The sequence below is a fragment of the Rhinopithecus roxellana genome, chromosome 5 (assembly GCF_007565055.1).
Source record: "Rhinopithecus roxellana isolate Shanxi Qingling chromosome 5, ASM756505v1, whole genome shotgun sequence".
Lineage (NCBI taxonomy): Eukaryota > Metazoa > Chordata > Mammalia > Primates > Cercopithecidae > Rhinopithecus > Rhinopithecus roxellana.
The window spans coordinates 169,367,558-169,387,713 of NC_044553.1; the positions used below are offsets into that span (position 1 = coordinate 169,367,558).

At 39.4% G+C, this 20,156-nt stretch overlaps 1 protein-coding gene and 1 pseudogene across 3 annotated transcripts in view; one reads left to right on the plus strand and one right to left on the minus strand.

Annotated features, from left to right (window-relative positions):
- Positions 1 to 3,188: 3,188 nt before the first annotated feature.
- KIF23 (kinesin family member 23) overlaps positions 3,189 to 20,156 on the minus strand; it is a 34,520-nt gene continuing 17,552 nt past the window's right edge. For 2 of the 3 annotated variants that reach the window (XM_010363644.2, XM_030930250.1), the window contains 13 exons: positions 16,370 to 16,449; positions 16,081 to 16,200; positions 15,586 to 15,709; positions 15,119 to 15,277; positions 13,438 to 13,595; positions 11,543 to 11,716; positions 11,133 to 11,312; positions 10,537 to 10,848; positions 6,549 to 6,800; positions 5,498 to 5,580; positions 5,224 to 5,305; positions 4,644 to 4,714; positions 3,189 to 3,821 (listed from right to left, as the gene is read on the minus strand). In XM_010363644.2, coding sequence (XP_010361946.1) covers positions 3,806 to 3,821; positions 4,644 to 4,714; positions 5,224 to 5,305; positions 5,498 to 5,580; positions 6,549 to 6,800; positions 10,537 to 10,848; positions 11,133 to 11,312; positions 11,543 to 11,716; positions 13,438 to 13,595; positions 15,119 to 15,277; positions 15,586 to 15,709; positions 16,081 to 16,200; positions 16,370 to 16,449 — 1,811 coding nt within the window. In that variant the 3' untranslated portion in view covers positions 3,189 to 3,805. The remainder of the gene's footprint in view (positions 3,822 to 4,643; positions 4,715 to 5,223; positions 5,306 to 5,497; positions 5,581 to 6,548; positions 6,801 to 10,536; positions 10,849 to 11,132; positions 11,313 to 11,542; positions 11,717 to 13,437; positions 13,596 to 15,118; positions 15,278 to 15,585; positions 15,710 to 16,080; positions 16,201 to 16,369; positions 16,450 to 20,156) is intronic. The other variant, XM_010363645.2, reaches the window with a different exon arrangement.
- Positions 16,594 to 17,467, plus strand: LOC104662625 (annotated as a pseudogene).

Here is a 20,156-nt window from a genome sequence, read left to right on the forward strand (position 1 = left end):
TGGTCAAGAAAGGTTAAAGCTATTTAAAAATCCAAACATTTCCAAAGCTACAATGAGTCAGTCCAAAATACTGTGCCTCTAGCAGTGTACTTAAAAAACTGATCTGCCGGGCGCGGTGGCTCACGCCTGCAATCCCAGCAGTTTGGGAGGCTGAGGGGGGTGGATCGCCTGAGGTCAGGAGTTCGAGACCAGCCTGGCCAACATAGTGAAACTGTCTCTACTTAAAATACAAAAAATTAGCTGGGCGTGGTGGCGGGTGCTTGTAATCTCAGTACTGGGGAGGCTGAGGCAGGAGAATCGCTTGAACCCAGGAGGCAGGGGTTGCAGTGAGCCGAGATCGTGCCATTGCACTCCAGCTTGGGCAACAAGAGCAAAACTCCGTCTCAAACAAACAAAAAAAACCTGATCTGGTTGGCAAGTGGCACTTTGTGGTCATTGAGGAAATAATCTTTTTCTCCACGTATACACACTTTTACAGGGTATCAAACAGTAAGCACTAACCACAGCTATTAAAGTAGCTAAGCAAAACATCAATACTCATGCATTTCCTTTTGTGTTGTTGATGGACTTAGTACATTCAGTAGTTACTTCAGACAAACTCCACTGCTCCATATTCTCCTATCAGTAAAAATTTCCCATTAATATTTTGAAAATACTATGTAATAAGCCATTTAAATTTCTTTTTTTTTTTTCCTGAGACGGAGTTTTGCTCGTTCCCCAGGCTGGAGTGCAATGGCGCAATCCCGGCTCACTGCAACCTCAGCCTCCCAGGTTCAAGCGATTCTCCTGCCACAGCCTCCAGAGTAGCTTGGATTACAGTCGCGTGCCACCACGCCTGGCTAATTTTCTGTGTTTTTAGTAGAAACAGGGTTTCACCATGTTGACGAGGCTGGTCTCAAACTCCTAACCTCAGGTGATTCGCCCACCTTGGCCTCCCAAAGTGCTGGGATTACAGGAGTGAACCACCGTGCCCGGCTAAATTTTTTTTTTTAAGTGGGCTGGGACAGGGCATGGTGGCCTATGCCTGTAATTCAAGCACTTTGGGGAGGCCAAAGCGGGAGGATTGCTTGAGCCCAGGAGTTCAAGACCAGCCTGGGGCAACATAGTAAGACCCAGTCCCTATTTGTGTGTGTGTGTGTTTTTTTTTTTTTTTTGAGATAGGGTCTCATTCCATTGCCCAGGCTGGAGCACAGTGGCGCCATCATAGCTCACTGCAACCTCTGCCTCCCCAGGCTCAGGCAATCCTCCCACCTCAGCTGCCCCTGTAGGTGGGACTACAGGTACGTGCCACCATGCCTGGCTAATTTTTAAATTTTTTGTAGGGATGGGATTTCAGCATGTTGCTCAGGCTGGTCTCGAACTCCTGAGCTCAAGCCATCCTGTAGTGCTGGGATTACAGGTGTGAGCCGCCATGCCCAGGCTGTCTCTGTTAAATAATAATTTAAAAAGCAGGCTGGGTACAGTGGCTCATGCCTGTAATCCTAGCACTTTGGGAGGCCAGGTTGGGAGGATTGCGTGAGGCCAAGAGTTTGAGACTAGACAAGGCCAGAGAGCAAGGCCCCATCTCTACAAAAAATAAAAAATTAGCCAGATGTGCCGGCATTTGCCTGTAGTTGCAGCTACTCAAGAGGCTGAGAGGATTGCTTGAGCCTGGGAGGTTGAGACTACAGTGAGCTGTGATCATGTCATTGCACTCCATTCTGGGTAACAGAATGAGACCCCATCTCAAAAAAGAAAGAAAAGAGCCAGCCTGGGCAACATAGCAAGACTCCATCGCTACAAAAATAAAAAAAATTTTAATTAGCTGGGCATGGTGGTGAGCACCTGTAGTCCCAACTACCTCTACTTGGGAGGCTGAGGCAGGAGGATCACTTGAGTCCAGGAGTTTGAGGTTATAGTTAGTGAGCCATGATTGCACCCTTACATTTCAGCCTGTGCAACAGAGCAAGACCCTGTTTCTGAAATAAAATTAAAAATAAAAAAGAAACAAGAAAATCAAGAAATAAATTCTGTATCTACTACAATAGCAATTTAACGTTTAGTGTTCTGAAGCATTCTAAAAACACACACATAGGCCAGGTGCGGGGCTCACGCCTGTAATACCAGCACTTTGGGAAACCGAGTAGGGCTGATCACCTGAGGTTGCGAGTTCCAGACCAGCCTGACCAACATGGAGAAACCCTGTCTCTACTAAAAATACAAAATTAGCTGGGCCTGGTGGCAGATGCCTGTAATCCCAGCTATTGGGGAGGCTGAGGCAGGAAAATTGCTTGAACCTGGGACGCGGAGGTTGCGGTGGCTGAAATCGCGCCATTGCACTCCAGCCTGGGCAATAAGAGCAAAAATCCACCCCCCCCCAAAACACACACACACACACACACACACACACACACACACACACACGTATGACATTGTTTACTACTATACTGTGAGTGACTAGTGCATTTTGTCTTCTCCCTTAACTTCTGAATCAGCTTTTGGCAAGGACTAATATCACACTTTTATTATGAATAACAAAATATTAAACTATCATTTAGTTAAAAAAAAAAAAAGTGGTCAGGTGCGGTGACACATCTGTAATCCCAGCACTTTGGGAGGCTGAGGCAGGCGGCTGAGGTTGGGAGTTCGAGACCAGTCTGACCAACATGAGGAAACCCTGTCTCTACTAAAAATACAAAATTAGCTGGGCGTAGTGGCGCATGCCTGTAATCCCAGCTACTTGGGAGGCTAAGGCAGAAGAATCGCCTGAACCCGGGAGACAGAGGTTGCGGTGAGCCACGATCGTGCCATTGCACTCCAGCCTGGGCAACAAGAGTGAAACTCTACCTCAAAAAAAAAAAAAAAAAAAAAAAGATCAGCCTCAAAAGAAATCCAAATTAAATTCAAGTAAAATGTGTGTTCACCCATGCAATGGGATATTTCACCATGGTTTCGACAGTATTTTTTCTAATTTATGTTGTTCCCAAACTATGTTTTTTGTTTAAATGTCTAGAAGTCATACTTAATATGTAGATAATTATGGTTGTCACATAAAAAAAGGCATTGTCCATTTAACATACTATCTTATATATTTTTTAGTGCTTTCTTTTCAATTCGTCCCACAAATAATGAGTGCCAGGTGAATGCAGGGCACTGTGCCAGGTGCTGGGAGGACGTGCTGAATGAACGGCCATCACACAACTACGTAATTCTTAGTGCTTTTGATTTTAATTCTTTTGGCATATCTAAATGTCAGAAAGTGAATATATACATACAAAATTCAAAACACCTTCCTAAAATGGTTATTATTGGCCAGTCATTTACATCTTTATTTTGAAAGTTTGAATTGTCAAATAGTTCTAAAGTGCATTCTTGCAGCTAATAAATAGCAGCATTTGTTTATAAAACCTTAAGAAATTCAGACCAGGGCTGGAAAAGTCACAATAAAAAATCAGGCATGATCTAGATATATTCTTCCTTAATCATCTAAGACAAACACTTGTGTGAATTAGTTTATAAGTATACATGAAATATATTTTAACAAAGCATTATAAAAAAATTCATACAGCAATAAAAAAGGAGTCTTCCTCTGCTATTAATATTAAATATGGCAAAACATACTATACAAGGTTTGTTGAATACTAGTTGTCTTTGGAACCATAGGGAAAGCTTTGCTCTAGGTCAGTGTATGATGTATGTAGCTGAGGTCCGTGATTTTCAACAAAGTTGGAGTTCTACAAGATGACCTGGAAGACTGCTTCTGGCATGGCTTTCGAGAAATCATCCACACAAATGAAAATGTTCTTTCACTACTGGGACTGTCATTTCATGGCTTTTTGCGCCTAAAACATAACAACCAGCACTTAGAGTTGAACTTTGCAATTAGTAACACATTCATAGCAAATCAATCTTTAGAAGGCCTTTGAGAAATCCCTCTGAGAAAGCAAACAACTTTTATAAAATATGCTTATCTTAGTATTAAATTTAGAAAACAGGATTTCCCATCTTTATCCTGCTGCAACAATTTTCTAAATTGCTCACTAAGGAATGTAAATGTTTAAAATGTGGAATGTAAAATATATACATATATATGTTTATAGCATTATATATATATATATATATGTATGTATGTATTTGTAAAGAAGGGATTTTATTAAAATATGGAAAAAGACTGGGTCAGACTCCTGAGTATGAGTTTAACAGAAGAGGAAAAGGTACAATTCCTTCCCTACTATAAATTCTTCCATTCAGTGTTATTTACTTTAGTGAACACTTAATGCTACACCAAGACCAAGAAGCAAGTGAGAAAACAATGATTTACACAAAGCTGTCTAGTCCCCAGCTTAAGCCTGTAGCCTTCCCTCCTTAGAGGTACTCTCAGTTCGGCCTCAGAAAGCTTTATGAGGGTTGGCAGAATATGAACAAGAGCCACCAATCTTCCACCACCGCCTGCCTTGCAGCTCTGATTGCTCTTATCCAGCCTTTTGAGGCTCTCAGCATTCCAGCTGCCTACTGCAGTCTGCCCGTGGGGGCCCAGATAGTCCAAGGGGAAAACCAAAACCATATATTTGTTCTAAACAACAAGGGGATAGATGGTAGAATAACGTAAAGACCAGAGAAGGAAAAAAGCACACAGCAAGACCCCAGTTACAGTCAGTGCTCACTTGGGTTGTGCGTGATGCTGATATCCAGGTCCCAGCTGTGATCCTGCTTTCATCTCCACAGCCACGGAACACTGAGAGGAAAATGACAAGAGGAAAAAGATCAGCTCCTCTCAATAGTCTGTAAAACACAGTTATTTAGCAGGCTCTACACCTAGGTGAAATGCAATATTGCTTTCTAGTTCAGCAAAGACTCTTATGTTAAAACACCAGTCACTCGTAATTAATTTCTGGCATAGGCCACAAATGTTGTGAGTCAGAAGGCATCTTTAGAGATCATCTAGGTAACTTATCTCATTTTAAATAAGTTTGTGAAGAGAGTTGGTGGCTAAGGCCATAGCTTAGCCTCCTGACCCCTACCTTCCCATGTTCTTTCCAAGAGCTTCTCCTCAGGAGTAACAATTGCAAGGGGGTTCCTGATGAAGTGGATTCTTGTTATTCTAGGAATAGGCCTACATGGTGCACTGGCAATGTGAGATTATACCTCAGCATTTTCAAAGAGCATAAAAATCTAGAGCTGTGGGGTTTAAAACGTGACAAACCTAATTTTAGTAAGCAGGGAAATGTTTAATTTTTCCCCTACCCTTGTTTCTACATCGGTCCATTCAGACTCTGCACCATCTGGTCGGGCAGGTGCTACTGTGGAAGATCTTCGTTTTCGACTACTGAAAAAGGGGAAACATGATGCAACAATTATTTTTGCATCTAAGAAGAGGAAAAGTATTAGAAGTAGGGAAATACTATCTATATCCCTTTGGAGAATTAATGATACATTTCACAGGCTGTTCTGTTCCTCAAAAAATGAGCAGCTAAGAAAATGACCAACTTTTATACAGAGATTTTTGATGGTTACTTACCCATTTGGTGATTCTTGCTTTAAAGTCTCAATATCAGTAAATTGAACAGATTGTCCACCACCCCTTGTTTTATAAATATCACCCTAAAGCCAAAAGAAAAGGTCACTGTTACACGTTGATACACCCAAATGAAAAACACACATGTATATTTCAAATTGTTCTCATGATTCTATTTTATAGAAATTCCCATCCACAAAATCAGATAGTACTTGGTACTTGCTGAGACTGTACTATCAAAATAATTTAGAAATTTGAGTACGTATCTCTCACAAACAAAAGAAGTCCAATACAATGTAATCAGCAGCATTCATAATTGCAGAAAAAAATATTCCTTTTGCTCTACCTGTAATTTAAAAACTAAACTGCACTAAGGATCAAGAAATTTGCTGGAAATTTCTACATGCTCTAAGGCATGGTACTTTCTTCTGAGTGGGCCCTGTTGCCCATATTCAAATGACAGTATAGTCTCATTTGTAGCTAATTATAATAAGAACAAAAACTCTAAATTGAACTTGAAATAAAAAGCTTTTTTTTTTTTGGTATTATCTTTTACTTTCCTGATTATTCACTGACTCTATGATCAAAGGAGAATTCTTCTATAGGCAAGCAAGTCTCTTCTTTCTGGAAAACAGCTTTAGGCAGCTCAACACTGAGTAATTCTGATGGGTCAAATTTTAACATAGGTTTTGTTTTATTTTGTTTTTGTTTTTTTATCTTGAAATGACAGAGAGCAATGGGAGTTCTTTGCTTAGATTAACTTTTTAAGTAGTGGTTAAAGCTAAATATACAGTCATTTAAAAAATTAAAGTACATCATGGATCTAGAATTCTAAGAAACTGAAGAATCTACACCTATTTAAAGCATACTTAGTCCCAGTTTGGTGGACTTAAAACCTAAGCAGTGACTAATTTTCTGCTAACAAAAAGGTTATATCAAATACTCATTGATGTTCCAGTTGACACTGCCTGTGTGTCACCAAAGGAGTAGCAGGACAAATGGACTTTTGTTGAATTTTTTAATATATTTTTTGCTCCCGTGAAAATTAGTTTACCTTAATTAGTTTAGTTTCAATCTCCCCATCGGAGGCTAGTTCCTGGTGGGTCAGCATGTACTTCTCACACTTAGCTAGTGCCTTTTCATTTGCAACAGATACTGTGATGGCATGAGGGACATGTGGCTGCATGACTGTTTCAGTTTGCATGTTAGAGGCGGGCTTATGATCTACCCATCTGTCTCCGGCAGAGCGTGATCGTCTGTGTCGGAGACGAATTGGTGGTGCGTTCTGATCAGGTTGAAAGAGGAACTGAGAAACAAGCATAACCCATAATTAATTAAAGGGTATTATTAGAAGTGCAGCAGGTTCGGCTACATTAGTTGATGACAGTATCATAGCAAACCTTTCCAAAGCTAAATATTTTATGCAAGTAATTTAAACATCTTTGCATTTAAACACAAAACCAACAAACATCTTTAACACCAACTTGTATGTTACACATTCTACCTGGGAGTTTCCCTTTCAACAAAGGATAAAAGAAACAATTCTGGTAATGCTGCAAGTCTTTCCTGCTTGGGGGTCGTTCAGGACAAACAACTCATTTCATATTTTTGATCAAAAACCATTATTTATCCCTGCTATTGAGAGGTTATCTATTATGTCCACAACTCTGTTAAAATCTTCAATAAGATGAATGAAAGCCCTATACATTCTCTAGGTTTCTAAACAAAACAGAAAACAATCCAAAGAACATAAGGTATAATAAGAACCATATGAATAAAATGATTAAAGAAATGTGAAATACTTCTGAGTGCTTTCAGTTAAGATTTTAAAACCTCATAATAGAACTTATGAAAAGTTCAAATACAATAATGGCTACAATATACCAACTAATTTTCCCCCCAAACATTTCATACAGGTCCCAAGAAACAAATAAATAATACACTGTCAAATCAGTCTCTTATCATACAATAAAAAACTAGTTGCCAGGCCAGGCATGGTGGCACATGCCTGTAATCTCAGCACTTTGGAAGACCGAGGTGGAGGAATCAATTGAACTCAGAAGTTCAAGTTCAGCCTAGGCAACATGGTGAAACCCAGACTCTACAAAAAAAAATACACAAAAAAATTAGCTGGGCTTGCTGACACGTGCCTGTAGTCCCAGCTACTCAGGAGGCTGAAGTGGGTGGATCACTTGAGACCAGGAGGCGGAGACTGCAGTGAGCCAAGATCACACCACTGCACTCCAGCCTGGGCAACAGAATGAGACCCTGCCTCAAAAACAAACAAGTTGCTTCCAGTCAAATGTCATGTAAATCTGGGAAAGTTAAGTTAAGCACATTCAGCCTAAGAAAATAATATTTCACATATATGCCATAGTTACAGTTTGAAGCAATGAATTATCTCTGGTGTTTTATAAACATCTCCTGTTTGTAAAACTGAAAACGGGGCTGGGTGCAGTGGCACACATCTGTCATTCCAACATTTGTGAGGCTGAGGTAGGAGAAGGATCACCCGAGACCAGCCTAGGCAACGTAAGAATTTCTCGGGTGTCTTTTGATCTCGGGTGATTTCTACAAATTTCTACAAAAAATTTAAATTTTGTGTAAATTTCTACAAAAAATTTAAAAATTAGCCAGGTGTGATAGCACATGTCTGTGGTCCCAGCTGCTCAGGAGGCTGAGGTAGAATGACTGCTTGAGCCTGGAAGGTCAAGGCTGCAGTGAGCCTAGATGACGCCACTGCACTCCAACCTGGGCAACAGATGAAGACCTCATCTCAAAAAAAACAAACAAAAAACAAACAACAACAACAACAAAAAAACCCCAAAAAACAAAAACTGAAAGCAAATGGAAAAAGTCTATCACAGGCCAAATCCGTCAAAGCTAGTCAAGTGTGAAGACCTCAATTTCAAAATGCACATCTGAGGAACTGAATCATTTTCCCTATATAGTCGTACAAATGCAGCACTAGTGACAGCTCTAAGACATGGGCAATACAGTTTGCCATTAAAGATGCTGAGCCTCAAGACAAACAGGAAACATTTCATTCTGACAATGATTTATTTAATGTTGAACACGAAAATCTGGTCCTTATCATCTACCATTTAGCAAAAGCGAGGGTTTTCTTCAAATATTTAACAGTAAACATATGATGAAACAAGCTTCAGAAAGATAATCCATACGATCTACTAGCATTTATGAAATAAATATTTAAATTTTTTTCCTCACTCAAGTATAAATTTAGTCCACCTGACATAATTTTTGACCAACAAACTTAGACGCACAGATACTAACCTTATAGTAACTTTTCTGCTGCACTTCTAAATAGTTTGATTTCACGTAAGAATCTCTAGTAAATTCCCTTAAATATCTCATAGCCAAATTAGATATCTCATTACTGTTTGCAAGGCATAAGCAAGGCTTGAATAGTTTTCAGCCTATAAACTGTCATAAAATGACTGACTAGAGTTGGTCAGAATGACCATTTACCTAATTTGCTGTCTAAAAATGTTTAAGGAAAAATCTGCAAAGTAAAGAACTTAAGAGACTTTAGAATCATCGGTTTCCCTGGTAAATAACTTGGGATTCATCACCATCCCTTAATAATCAGGAATTTGGGCCACCTAAATGAACATTCATCTATACCCTGACTTATATAAGAAAATCTAAAGTAAACGTTAACTGTAAGATTTAGAAGAAAAATTCTAAAAGAGCTTTGTTAAGATTTTACTAAATATAAAATTCACAAACATTAACTTGGTCCATTTATTCAGATTCAAAAGAAACGTTACCTTAATCTTTAAGAAGAGAAATATGAAAGTAAATTTATTTAAATACCCTTGAATGTGAGACAAAGTCCTTGTTAATTGAGATAAATGCCTCGATTAAAAGCAATTTATTGGGCATGGAAATCAGTAGTTTTAAAATAACTGGCCTAGACTTCAGTGAAAATAGTCAATGTCATAAAAATAAAAAAAAGTAGGGGGACAGGGTGAGACTATTTTATATTAAAAGAGATAAAAGACATAATCATAATATGCAATGCATACACTTTCATATCATGGATTGAAAAAAAAGCTGGCTGGGTGCAGTGGCTTGCCTGTAATCTCAGCACCTTTGGAGGCCAAGGCAGGAGGATTGCTGGAGTTCAAGAGTTCAACACCAGCCTGGGCAACATGGTGAGACCTTGTCTCTACTGAAAATAAAAAATCAGCGTGGTGGCATGCCTGTAGTCTCAGCTACTCGGGAGGCTGAGGTGAGAGGATGACTTCAGCTCAGGAAGACTGAGGCTGCAGTGAGCCATAATCATGCCACTTGCACTCCATCCTGGGTGACAGAGTGAGACCCTGTCTTAAAAAAGAAAAGCCAATTTTGGGACAACTGCATAATGTCCCAATAGAGGATATTTAATTAATGTTGATTTTCTTGGATGTGATAAAGATTGTGGCTAGGTAATACAATGTCCTTATTCTTAGAGATTAAGTGTCTCTAAGTCTGTGATTTCCTTTTACAAGGCTTAGGGGAAAAAAGTTTATGTATCTATATCAAGTAACAACTGGTAACTTAGGCAAGGAGGGAAGGACATTACCATACTATTCTTTCTACTTTGCTTTGGGTCTGAAATTTTTCAAAATAAAAATCTGGGAAAACAATTTTTAAAACTAGGGCTCGAAAGGAGTTACAAAAAATCTAATTTGGGGAAGGAGAACCAAAAGAAAAATATGGAAAGTATGCTTTAAAACAGTCACCAATTTTGTGCAAAGTTTATTAGCTTATGCAACTGAAAAGCTCACACTACTCTGGAATGCACCAAATTGACCTGTATTCACTAAACACCCTTCTGCTGCCAGATGTGTTTAGGCTTTTTCAGATGAAGAGCCAGGCCTCAATTTCAGTGAGTCAATCTTTCAAATTAACTGAGAAATTAGACCTTCTTTATACTATAGCCCAACCATTTGTCCAATGAACTTTCAGACACAAGTTACAAAAAACAAAGAAGATAAACTATCGCTACAATGCGTTAAAATAATACTGGCACTAACCCTGCAGCAATGATCCTCTTCTATTTCTATCTCATTTCTGAATGTAGGAACCACCTCCCTGCCTTCAGTCCAGTACATCCCTCGCCTTCTGTCTGACACGACACAAGTTTTGCTTTGTCCTGGCTCCTGCTGCCTACGCCTTGCAATAGATGTGACTTTGAGAGGTGTGTTGTACGTAGGAATTTTCTGCTCCCATTCCGAAATACAGGAAGCTACAGAAATGCTGCTGCAAGAGTTAGAGCGCCTATGTAGCTGTGGCTGGCTCATGAGTTGCTGGCCGTTGGAAATCTGAGCAATATAGTTACTAGAAAGCTAGAAAAATTGGAGAAAAATTAATGAGCAAGACTGAAAAACTGACAGAAACAATTCATTACTTTTCTATAATGTTAGCACATGAAGACTTAACATTACAAATAATTATTTGTACTAATTTTTTTGTGCTAAATTTGTGTTTATTCTAAATTTTAAAATATTTTTAAAGAGAAATTTCAGAAATGTAAGTATTATAAAAATGTAAAAATTCTCATAGAACTAGTCATCTAATCTGAACAAAATATCTGTAGTACAAAGTTACTACACAATTACAAATAACTTACAGGCACAGGTGATGGAGAAACAGATCTTTGAGTAACTTTTTCTCTATCTCGCTCCCGAGAGGGTCTCTCTGGCTTCTCAGTTTTAGGTTCAGTAACAATAGCCTTCAGTTGTTTCAGTTTTTCATCTTTAACCCAGAGTTTATTCTGCATCTCCAGCTGTTTGGCTGCCACTCTACGCTCCTACAGATTATCAATGGCAATGTATATTATCATTCAATCACAGCAAACGAGTATACCAGATTAGCCAATCACTTTATTTCCTAAAAATGACAGTTCTCCAATTCTTCCTGAGAGTTAATGACCATCACCAAAACTCTACTACAAATACAATAATTCAAAATATTGAACCTAACTACAATGTAAAATAAATCATCCCACTCTGAGACAAGCACTACCCAAAAGATACTCACACATTCTTTCTCCCACTTCATTGTCGTTTCTGTCACCATGCCTTGCAACCTGGCTTCTAATCTGCGTTTGTCAGAGAACTGTCGCTGAAGTTTCTGGTTCTGAGTTTCAAGTTCCTGTTGCAAATTGCGTTTATCTTCTTCATAGATAGTAGTTGTTTTCTCTAAAATCTCAATCTAGGAAGGTAGACCACTATGTTCAATATTTGGCATATAAACATTTCATGTCACTATAAAATAATCTTCCTTAATTTGCTTATGCAAGCATATTTGTGGAAAGAAAAATCATGGAGAAAACACTTTTTTCTCTAACATTTCATCTGAATTCCCATCCCCATTCTCAGAAATGAAAACACATTAAACAAGTTCCTCACTCAAAGACATTTATAACTAACTTCATGTGAAAATTACTTTCTTCTAAAATTAAGGCCTAAAATTTAGTTTTTAGGCTATTTTCAGAATTTAAAAAAAACTATATTGGTTGAGACTAACTTCTCTTATGAATGTGTACCCCCACCAAACCTCTAAATGACCCTCTGTAAATGAGAGAACAAACATATTACACAGTGCTGCAATGCTTCTCAACAAAATGGTATTCCCTTCTACCCCACAGTAAGAGATTAATCCTGAGTTTATACTTTTAAAATCTGATTTGTAAACCAAATACAGATCAAATTAAGCTTTACTGAGTATCTGTTATGTCCAAGGCACTATGCTGGCACTTTTATATCATTTCATTTAATCATTTATCTCATTAAAAACAGCATACTAAGGAAATATTTCGAATAAATCAAAAAGCAAGCTACAACCAAAGCTAAACTCTAGAAAGGTCCCTTGCTTGGGTCAGAGAATATCCTTTTCAACTGTTAAAACTCTCATAAAATTAAAGAACATATGATTTTTCATTTCACTCACATTTCCTCCTTAGCATGGGATGAGGATTAGTAAATAACCAACTGGGAACTTTTTTTGAGACAGGCTCTTGCTCTGTCATCTAGGCTGGAGTGCAGTCGTGCAATCCCAGCTCACTGCAGCCTCAACCTCCCAGGCTCAAGCTATTCTCCCATCTCAACCTTCTGAGTAGCTGGGACTATAGGTGTGCACCACCATGCCTGGCTAATTTTTTTGTAGATAAGGGATTTTGCCATGTTGCCCAGTCTGGTCTGGAACTCCTGGGCTCAAGTGATCTGCCTGCCTTGGCCTCCCAATGTGCTGAGACTACAGCCATGAGCCTGCACTCAGCCTGAGAAACCTTTTTTTTTCTAGAGACGGAGTCTTGGCTCTTGTCGCCCAGGCTGAAGTGCAACGGCTCAAGCTTGGCTCACTGCAACCTCCACCTCCTGGGTTCAAGTGATTCTCCTGCCTCAACCTCCTGAGTAGCTGGGATTACAGGCGCTCGCCACCACACCCAGCTAATTTTTGTACTTTTTTTTTTTTTTTTTTTTTTTGAGGCGGAGTCTCGCTCTGTCGCCTGGACTGGAGTGCAGTGGCAGGCGCCCGCCACCTCGCCCGGCTAGCTTTTGTATTTTTTTTAGTAGAGACGGGGTTTCACCGTGTTAGCCAGGATGGTCTCGATCTCCTGACCTCGTGATCCGCCCGTCTCGGCCTCCCAAAGTGCTGGGATTACAGGCTTGAGCCACCGCGCCCGGCCAATTTTTGTACTTTTTTAGTAGAGACGAGGTTTGGCCATGTTGGCCAGGCTCATTCTTGAACTCCTGACCTCAGATGATGTGGCCACCTCAGCCTCTCAAAGTGTTGGGATTATGGGTGTGGGCTACCACACCCGACCAAGAACTCTTAATAAGCAGGATTTACAGGCCGTGAAGCATAATAGCTCCTTCAGAGACCAGTGCTAAAACACCAGCACATACATCTATCATAATAATGTCAAAACAAACCTTATATTCTAAAGTTTTGTTTTTCTTTTCCAGTCGTTCTATTTCCAATTTCTGTCCTGAGATCATCTTTTCCTTTTCATTTAGTTTCCCTTGCATGTGGTTTTCTTTACTTAAAACAGCACTGTCAAATTCTTGTAACAAAGCTTTAAAAGCATTAGCTGAAACAAAAACATACAGGCCAAGTTTTACACCAGTTCTAAAACAAACAAAGATAACAACTTGTTAGCAGACACTAGATAAAATGTAGTTATTCAGCAAATCTCTGTGAGAATCAGTCTATAAGGAGAAAACAAGTTTAGAGGGAAATCAGGAGCTTAATTCTCAAATTGACAAGACAGTCACAGAAGCTTTCTGTTAAATGCTAAAAAAAATATTCAAGTCTTTCATTGTGCACTGTAGCATTCTCTTCCCAATCCTTACAGGTACTTTGCTTCACAACAACAAATGCAAAATAGAAATAACACGACATTTGGGATTAATTAAACCTGAGCTGAAATCCCTGGTACACCACTTACTAGTTATGACTTAGGCAAGTTAATTAATATTTCTGAGCAAATTTCATTTCAGTATGGAAATTTAAATACTACTTTATCTCACAACTTTTTGGTAAAGATTCAAATGAATAATGATAATAAAAATAGTAGAGCCAGGCATGGTGGCTCATGTCTGTAATCCCAGCACTTTGGGAGGCTGAGGTGGGTGGATCACGAGGTCAGGAGTTTGAGATCAGCCTGACCAACATGGTGAAACCTCGTCTCTACTAAAAATACAAAAATTAGTTGGGTGCGGTGGCGCGCACCTGTAATCCCTGCTGCTCAGAAGGCTGAGGCAGAATTGCTTGAACCTGGGAGACGGAGGTTGCAGCGAGCCAAGATTGCACTATTGCACTCCAACCTGGGCAACAGAGCGAGACTCAGTCTCAAAAAAAGAAAAAAGTAGATACATTCATTCACTGAGATACGTTCACTATGTACCAGAGTTTACCTGTTCTACAGGATTTTAATACTTTATCTTATTTATCTTTACAACACATCCTGAGGTAGAAACAATTACAATCCCTACTATGTAGACAGGGGAAACTAAAAAATATTTCTTTGTGTCTCCATCACTGTTGGTAAAAAACAAAAGAAAGAACACACGCCCACTTTTTTCTTTTTGACTTCCTTAGAATACAAAAAAGAGCTATGGAAAAATTCCTGGTCATTCTAATCAAACAATGCCTTGAGTGCTTCAAAGGTACAAAGACATAATTTTCTTTAACTTCCTTAAAGATGAAATCTACTATATAAACTCAGATTCATTGAAAATACATTCAATTTCAGAAGTTACAATTATTGCAAACTGGCCGGGAGTGGTGGCTCATGCCTGTAATCCCAGCACTTTGGGAGGCCGAGGCAGGCGGATCACTTGAGGTCAGGAGTTTAAGACCAGCCTGGCCAACATGGCAAAACCCCGTCTCTGCTAATAGTACAAAAATTAGCCAGGCATGGTGGCATGTGCCTGTAGTCTACTCGGGAGGCTGAGGCAGGAGAATCGCTTGAACCCGGGAGGCGGAAGTTGTAGTGAACCGAGATTGTACCACTGCACTCCAGCCTGGGGGACAGAGTGAAACTGTGTCTCAAAAAAAAAAAAAAAAAAAAAATTAACTAAATAAAATTATTGCAAATAGTTTTGCCCTTACATTGTTTATTAAACTCATCAATCATCATTTGTCGTAGGTGATGTCGTTTCTCTAAGGCTTCAATCAGCCTTGGAAGTGTCTGCTCATCGTTGATATCCAAAATTTCACATGATGGCAAAGGTGGAAAACTCTGCAAAACCACGTCAGTAACCAATGGTTCTGTATTGAATTACAGAAAATTACAAAAAGTTACATAGGAGAGAAAGAGCTTATTTAAACAAGTTTAACACTGAATACAGCCCCAGTCCAACTAACCATTGCAATTTCTTGAGCTGATACAAGTTTACTTCCCTAAAAATGAGAATCATAGTATGCAAAATAAGCTCATTTAAATTTTGCTCAAATTATTATGTGCTTGGTTCTTCGGAAGGTATGTAAACATTTCTCTTATATGAAATAATTTTTTTGAAAAAAGAGAGAAAGAAACAGACCGATGAGTGGACAAATGATACGACACCAAATCATACCATTTCCAATTGGACCTCGAGGCTGGTTTCTGTATCGCCTTCCAGGCGTTAAACCACATATTGCCTTGTCTACGGGTCTTGCTACTTCAACTTCTTGAGTCACTTCTGCAAATCTCATGACTTGCTAAAACACAAAACAAATGGAGTTTAAAAAAAAAATAAGGATATCCAAGTCCCAGAAATGGCTACATGAAACAAAGATTGCTTATTTTCCTTTATGTGAGACAGTCTCACTGTCACCAGGCTGGAGTGCAGTGGCATGAACACGACTCACTGCAGCTTCGACCTCCCAGGTAGGCCCAACTGATCACCCCACCTCAGCCTCCCAGTGTGTTGGGATTACAAGCATGAGCCACCACACCAAGCCTAGTTTACTTCTACAATCAATGGTTCTCTATCAATTTATAAAACATTCAAAATGTCATTCTTCTCATCCAAATAACTGTTTTCCTGAGAAAAACTCAAGACTTTATAGGACAAATACATTAAAATTACCAAGTTTTCTTCATAATCTTCAGCCTTGGGATTCACACACACGATCATCCGCACTTTTCCTTCCCCATCAAAGTAGTTCTTGAACAGATGGGTTAACTTTGAATCTCGATATGGAACCATCTACAAAGACATTCAAATCCAAATGCGTTACACAAAAAATGCACACAAATGAAACTATACAAAAGATCAGAGCAAAAAAATGCACACAAATGAAACTATACAAAAGATCAGAGCAAAAAAATGCACACAAATGAAACTATACAAAAGATCAGAGAAGGCTGCTGCTTACCTTGTTAGTTCCATACATTTGGTTCTCTCTCAGGACATCCATACATGTTCTTAGCGTCATTAGTGACTGATTAATATTACCTGACAGAAAAATATATATAGACGCTATTTTAGAACAACAATATAGTAGCTAAAGTGTGTTCTGTTTGCCTATAAAATCTCAACTTCAAACAACTATTAGATAGAAATTATAAATAACAAATTTTTGTGGCTCAACATAAAGAGATGTCTATGCATGGTCCAGGCTCTCTTTCAATAGCAGTATTTCTGGGAAGGTTAAACAGCCATCCTTCAGGGATTCTATCAACAGGATTTTCCACAAAATGCAACATTACAGTTAATGACTATAAGGTTTCTTCCAAATCCTAAATTCTCTGAAGGAATATCTTTGATACAGATGTTTAATATCCTCATATTAAAATATATTCTCTAGGCAATTGGCAGGAATCATGGCGACCCCCAGGCCACTGTCCCGCTTCTTGGGGTGGGAAAGAATATCATCTGCATGGGGAGGAACTACGGGGACCATGCCAGGGAGATGACAGCGTGGTGTTGAATGAGCCCATTCTGTTCCTGAAACTGTCCATGGCCTACACACCTGAGGGCTCGCCCATCCGCATGCCCGCATACAGTCGCCAACTTACAACACAAGCTGGAGTTGGGCGTGGTGATGGGCAAGCATGGCCGCACGGCTATAGACTACGTTAGCAGCTATGCCCTGTGCCTGGACATGACTGCCAGGGACGTGCAGGACGAGTGCGAGAAGAAGGGGCTGCTCTGGACTCTGGCTAAGAGCTTTACGGCCTCCTGCCCGGTCAGCACATTTGTGCCCAAGAAGAAGATCCCTGATCCTCCCAACCTGAGGCTGTGGCTCAAAGTCAACGGCGAACTCAAGACAGGAGGGTGAGACATCCTCCATGATTTTTTCCATCCCCCTACATTATCAACCATGTTTCTAAGATCATGACCTTGGAAGAAGGAGATATTATCTTGACCGGGACACCAAAGGGAGTTGGACCGGTTAAAGAAAACGAAGAGATCCAGGCTGGCATACACGGTGGTCAGTATGAGATTTAAGGTGGAAAGGCCAGAATATTGAGTCATTTCTTAAGAAGTTTCAGGGAGATGGGAGCAAGACAAAAGCAAGCAACAGCTAGTAAATGTCACAATCCTTTAATAAGAAACCAATTATTTTTAAAAAATGATTAGATTGCTATGGCTCAACTCAAAGAAGATGGATTCTTCAAGAAAACGTGAACTAGAACGGATGGGCCAGAAATTTAAAAAGCCAAAGTAAAATACTTCCGGTGCTTTGAAAAAATTTTATCAAACCAAATGTTCTAAAGAGCTTTCTTTCATAAAACTGGATTGGAGAAGACTTTTCAGTGGGTTATCTCTAAGATGATCAGTAGTTCAAGACTTAAAAACTTTAGAGAAAACTGAAAGTTATGTTCCAGATCAGTGTTTCTCAAATTTCTTTGGACTTGATCATCATCAGGAAGCATTTGTAAAAATAAAAATTTCCAAATTACTGGCCTATCCCAGAGCCACTAAATCAATTTGATGGGATTAATCTCCAGTGAAGCTGTGTTTACAGAGCACTCCAAATGATTCTTATCAGGGAAATGTGGAAAAACACTGCTGTACACAATCCATTAATTTAAATTTGTACTTAATAAGTGAACAATTAATGAAGATTTCACCTGTGTACTTAGGGTGTCTACCCTGACCCATCGATTCTGAGTTCAGGAGATGATTTTGAAATTATTGTTTTCCAAATAAGTGTGCTGCCTTTTATGTGGCTAAAAAATAAAAATAACAAAATAAATAAGTAAAATAAATAAAATATATTCTCTAAAGCAGCAGGTCCCCAACCTTTCTGGCACCAGGGACCAGTTTCACAGAAGACAATTTTTACACAGATGGGTTGAGGCTTGGGGGGTGTGGTTTTGGGATGAAATCATTCCAGCTCAGATAATCAGGTATTAGATTTTCATAGGAAGCATGCAAGAGTCTGAAGCTCTCCCTGCATATACAAGGGCTCTCTTGCTGTTTCTAACGGTCAAATGTCTTTGGAATCAGCTAACTCTGTCCCCTCTACATCTCAGCAAGGATTTCTTAGGTGGCATACTTGTTACTTCTGACCGCTCTTATTTGGATTTCTGAGCCAAGGCAAGTCTAACAGTCTAAGCAAGCTTTCAAGAATGCAGCTCTCATCTGATTAGACCCCATGAGAATGAGTTCATTATGGAACTTTGATTGACGTTAGCTAACTCCATTATGCTTTTACCCTTGGCCTCCCAAGGATACAGAGGATCTTGGATACAAGTCCCAAAATAGAGAACTCATCTGTACCTCTGTAATATTCCATGATTCATGATTTATGTTCCTTGACCCAAACTCCTAATGTTCTTTCTTCTTCCACTGTGCTCTCAGGAACTCATGTTCTTATTAACAGATTTCCCTGCAACTTCAAATCTCTCACAAAACAATCCATTGATAGTTTTCCCTAGCGGTCAGGGGTTCTTAAATTGAGGTCGACATTGTCCGGGGGAACATTATGGGGTGTCTGCATACTTAGATGGAAAATAAATTACATTATTTATTTTTACCAAACTCTAACTGGAATTCACTAGTTCCTTCAATTATGAATGCAGGCCAAAAATCACAGCATTAGTAGTACCTGTAACTGGTATCAATACAAACTACAGATATTTTTATAGCACATTACAGTTTGTTGCTCATCAAGATATTTATGTTCATCATTACCCTGCATTTATTTAATCAGACCTGCTGCTGTGTCTTTAAGGTATTAATAAAGAAGCACACAAATTACTGTATGACAAACTTAAGAATACTTTTAAAACACATTTCAATGCAATTGGTTTTCTCTGTAATTCTCTCCGTGCTATACCTTCAGAAATACTATACCAGGAAAGGTCCACAGGCTTCACCCTACATCCATGGCATACAGCCCTGCAACCTAACAGTTTATCTCCTGCTGCAGCCCTGTAGACTTTTGGAATAAAAAAAAAAAAAAGCTATTTGTTTTCTAAAGGCTGACATTCTACAAGTATGGTAAACAGAGGGAGAGGCCAGCAACATTTTCCTAGTTCCTCCCTATTGCCTTGAAATGTTCCTCCTACATGCCAGCCCCTGGTTTATTTCAGTAGCCATGAGAACAACAATCATTCTCATATGCTGTAGTCACAGGGTCCCAATGTCCCAACTCCGGTAAATCTTTATCTCTATTCCATTACAGCTAACAGGCCAAACTCTATCCCTCAGAAGTGTACCACCTCTAAGAACCTGGAGCCTCTGCCATATGCCCCAACTACAATATCCTTTTCTGCTCTCACTCCCTAACTCTTGTCACACCTGCACCTTACCCATATTTACACTAACAGTCCTTTCTAGCTTTTCCCCAAAGCATCCAAAACTTCAAGTCTTAACTTTCTTCCCAAGCCAACTCTTGTCCCATCAAAGTTAATCCTTCCTCTTGGATCTAGATTCAGATTTTCCTGCCACTTCTGGGATCTTGCTCCACCAATAATCGTCACTTTCATGTTTATTAACACCTAGTAGGTAAGCGGCACTGGGTAGACAATGACAGACAGCACACACACAGTCCACTCTCATTAAATTCAAGTGATTCAGACAAATTGTAAGGGTCCTTTGGCCCAGGGTAGGGGCAGCTCTAAAGGCCCCATTTCTCACCGCTGGACTTAAACATCTCTTCAGCATATGAATAAACTCAAGTCTTTACTGTCTTCTAATGTACATATACA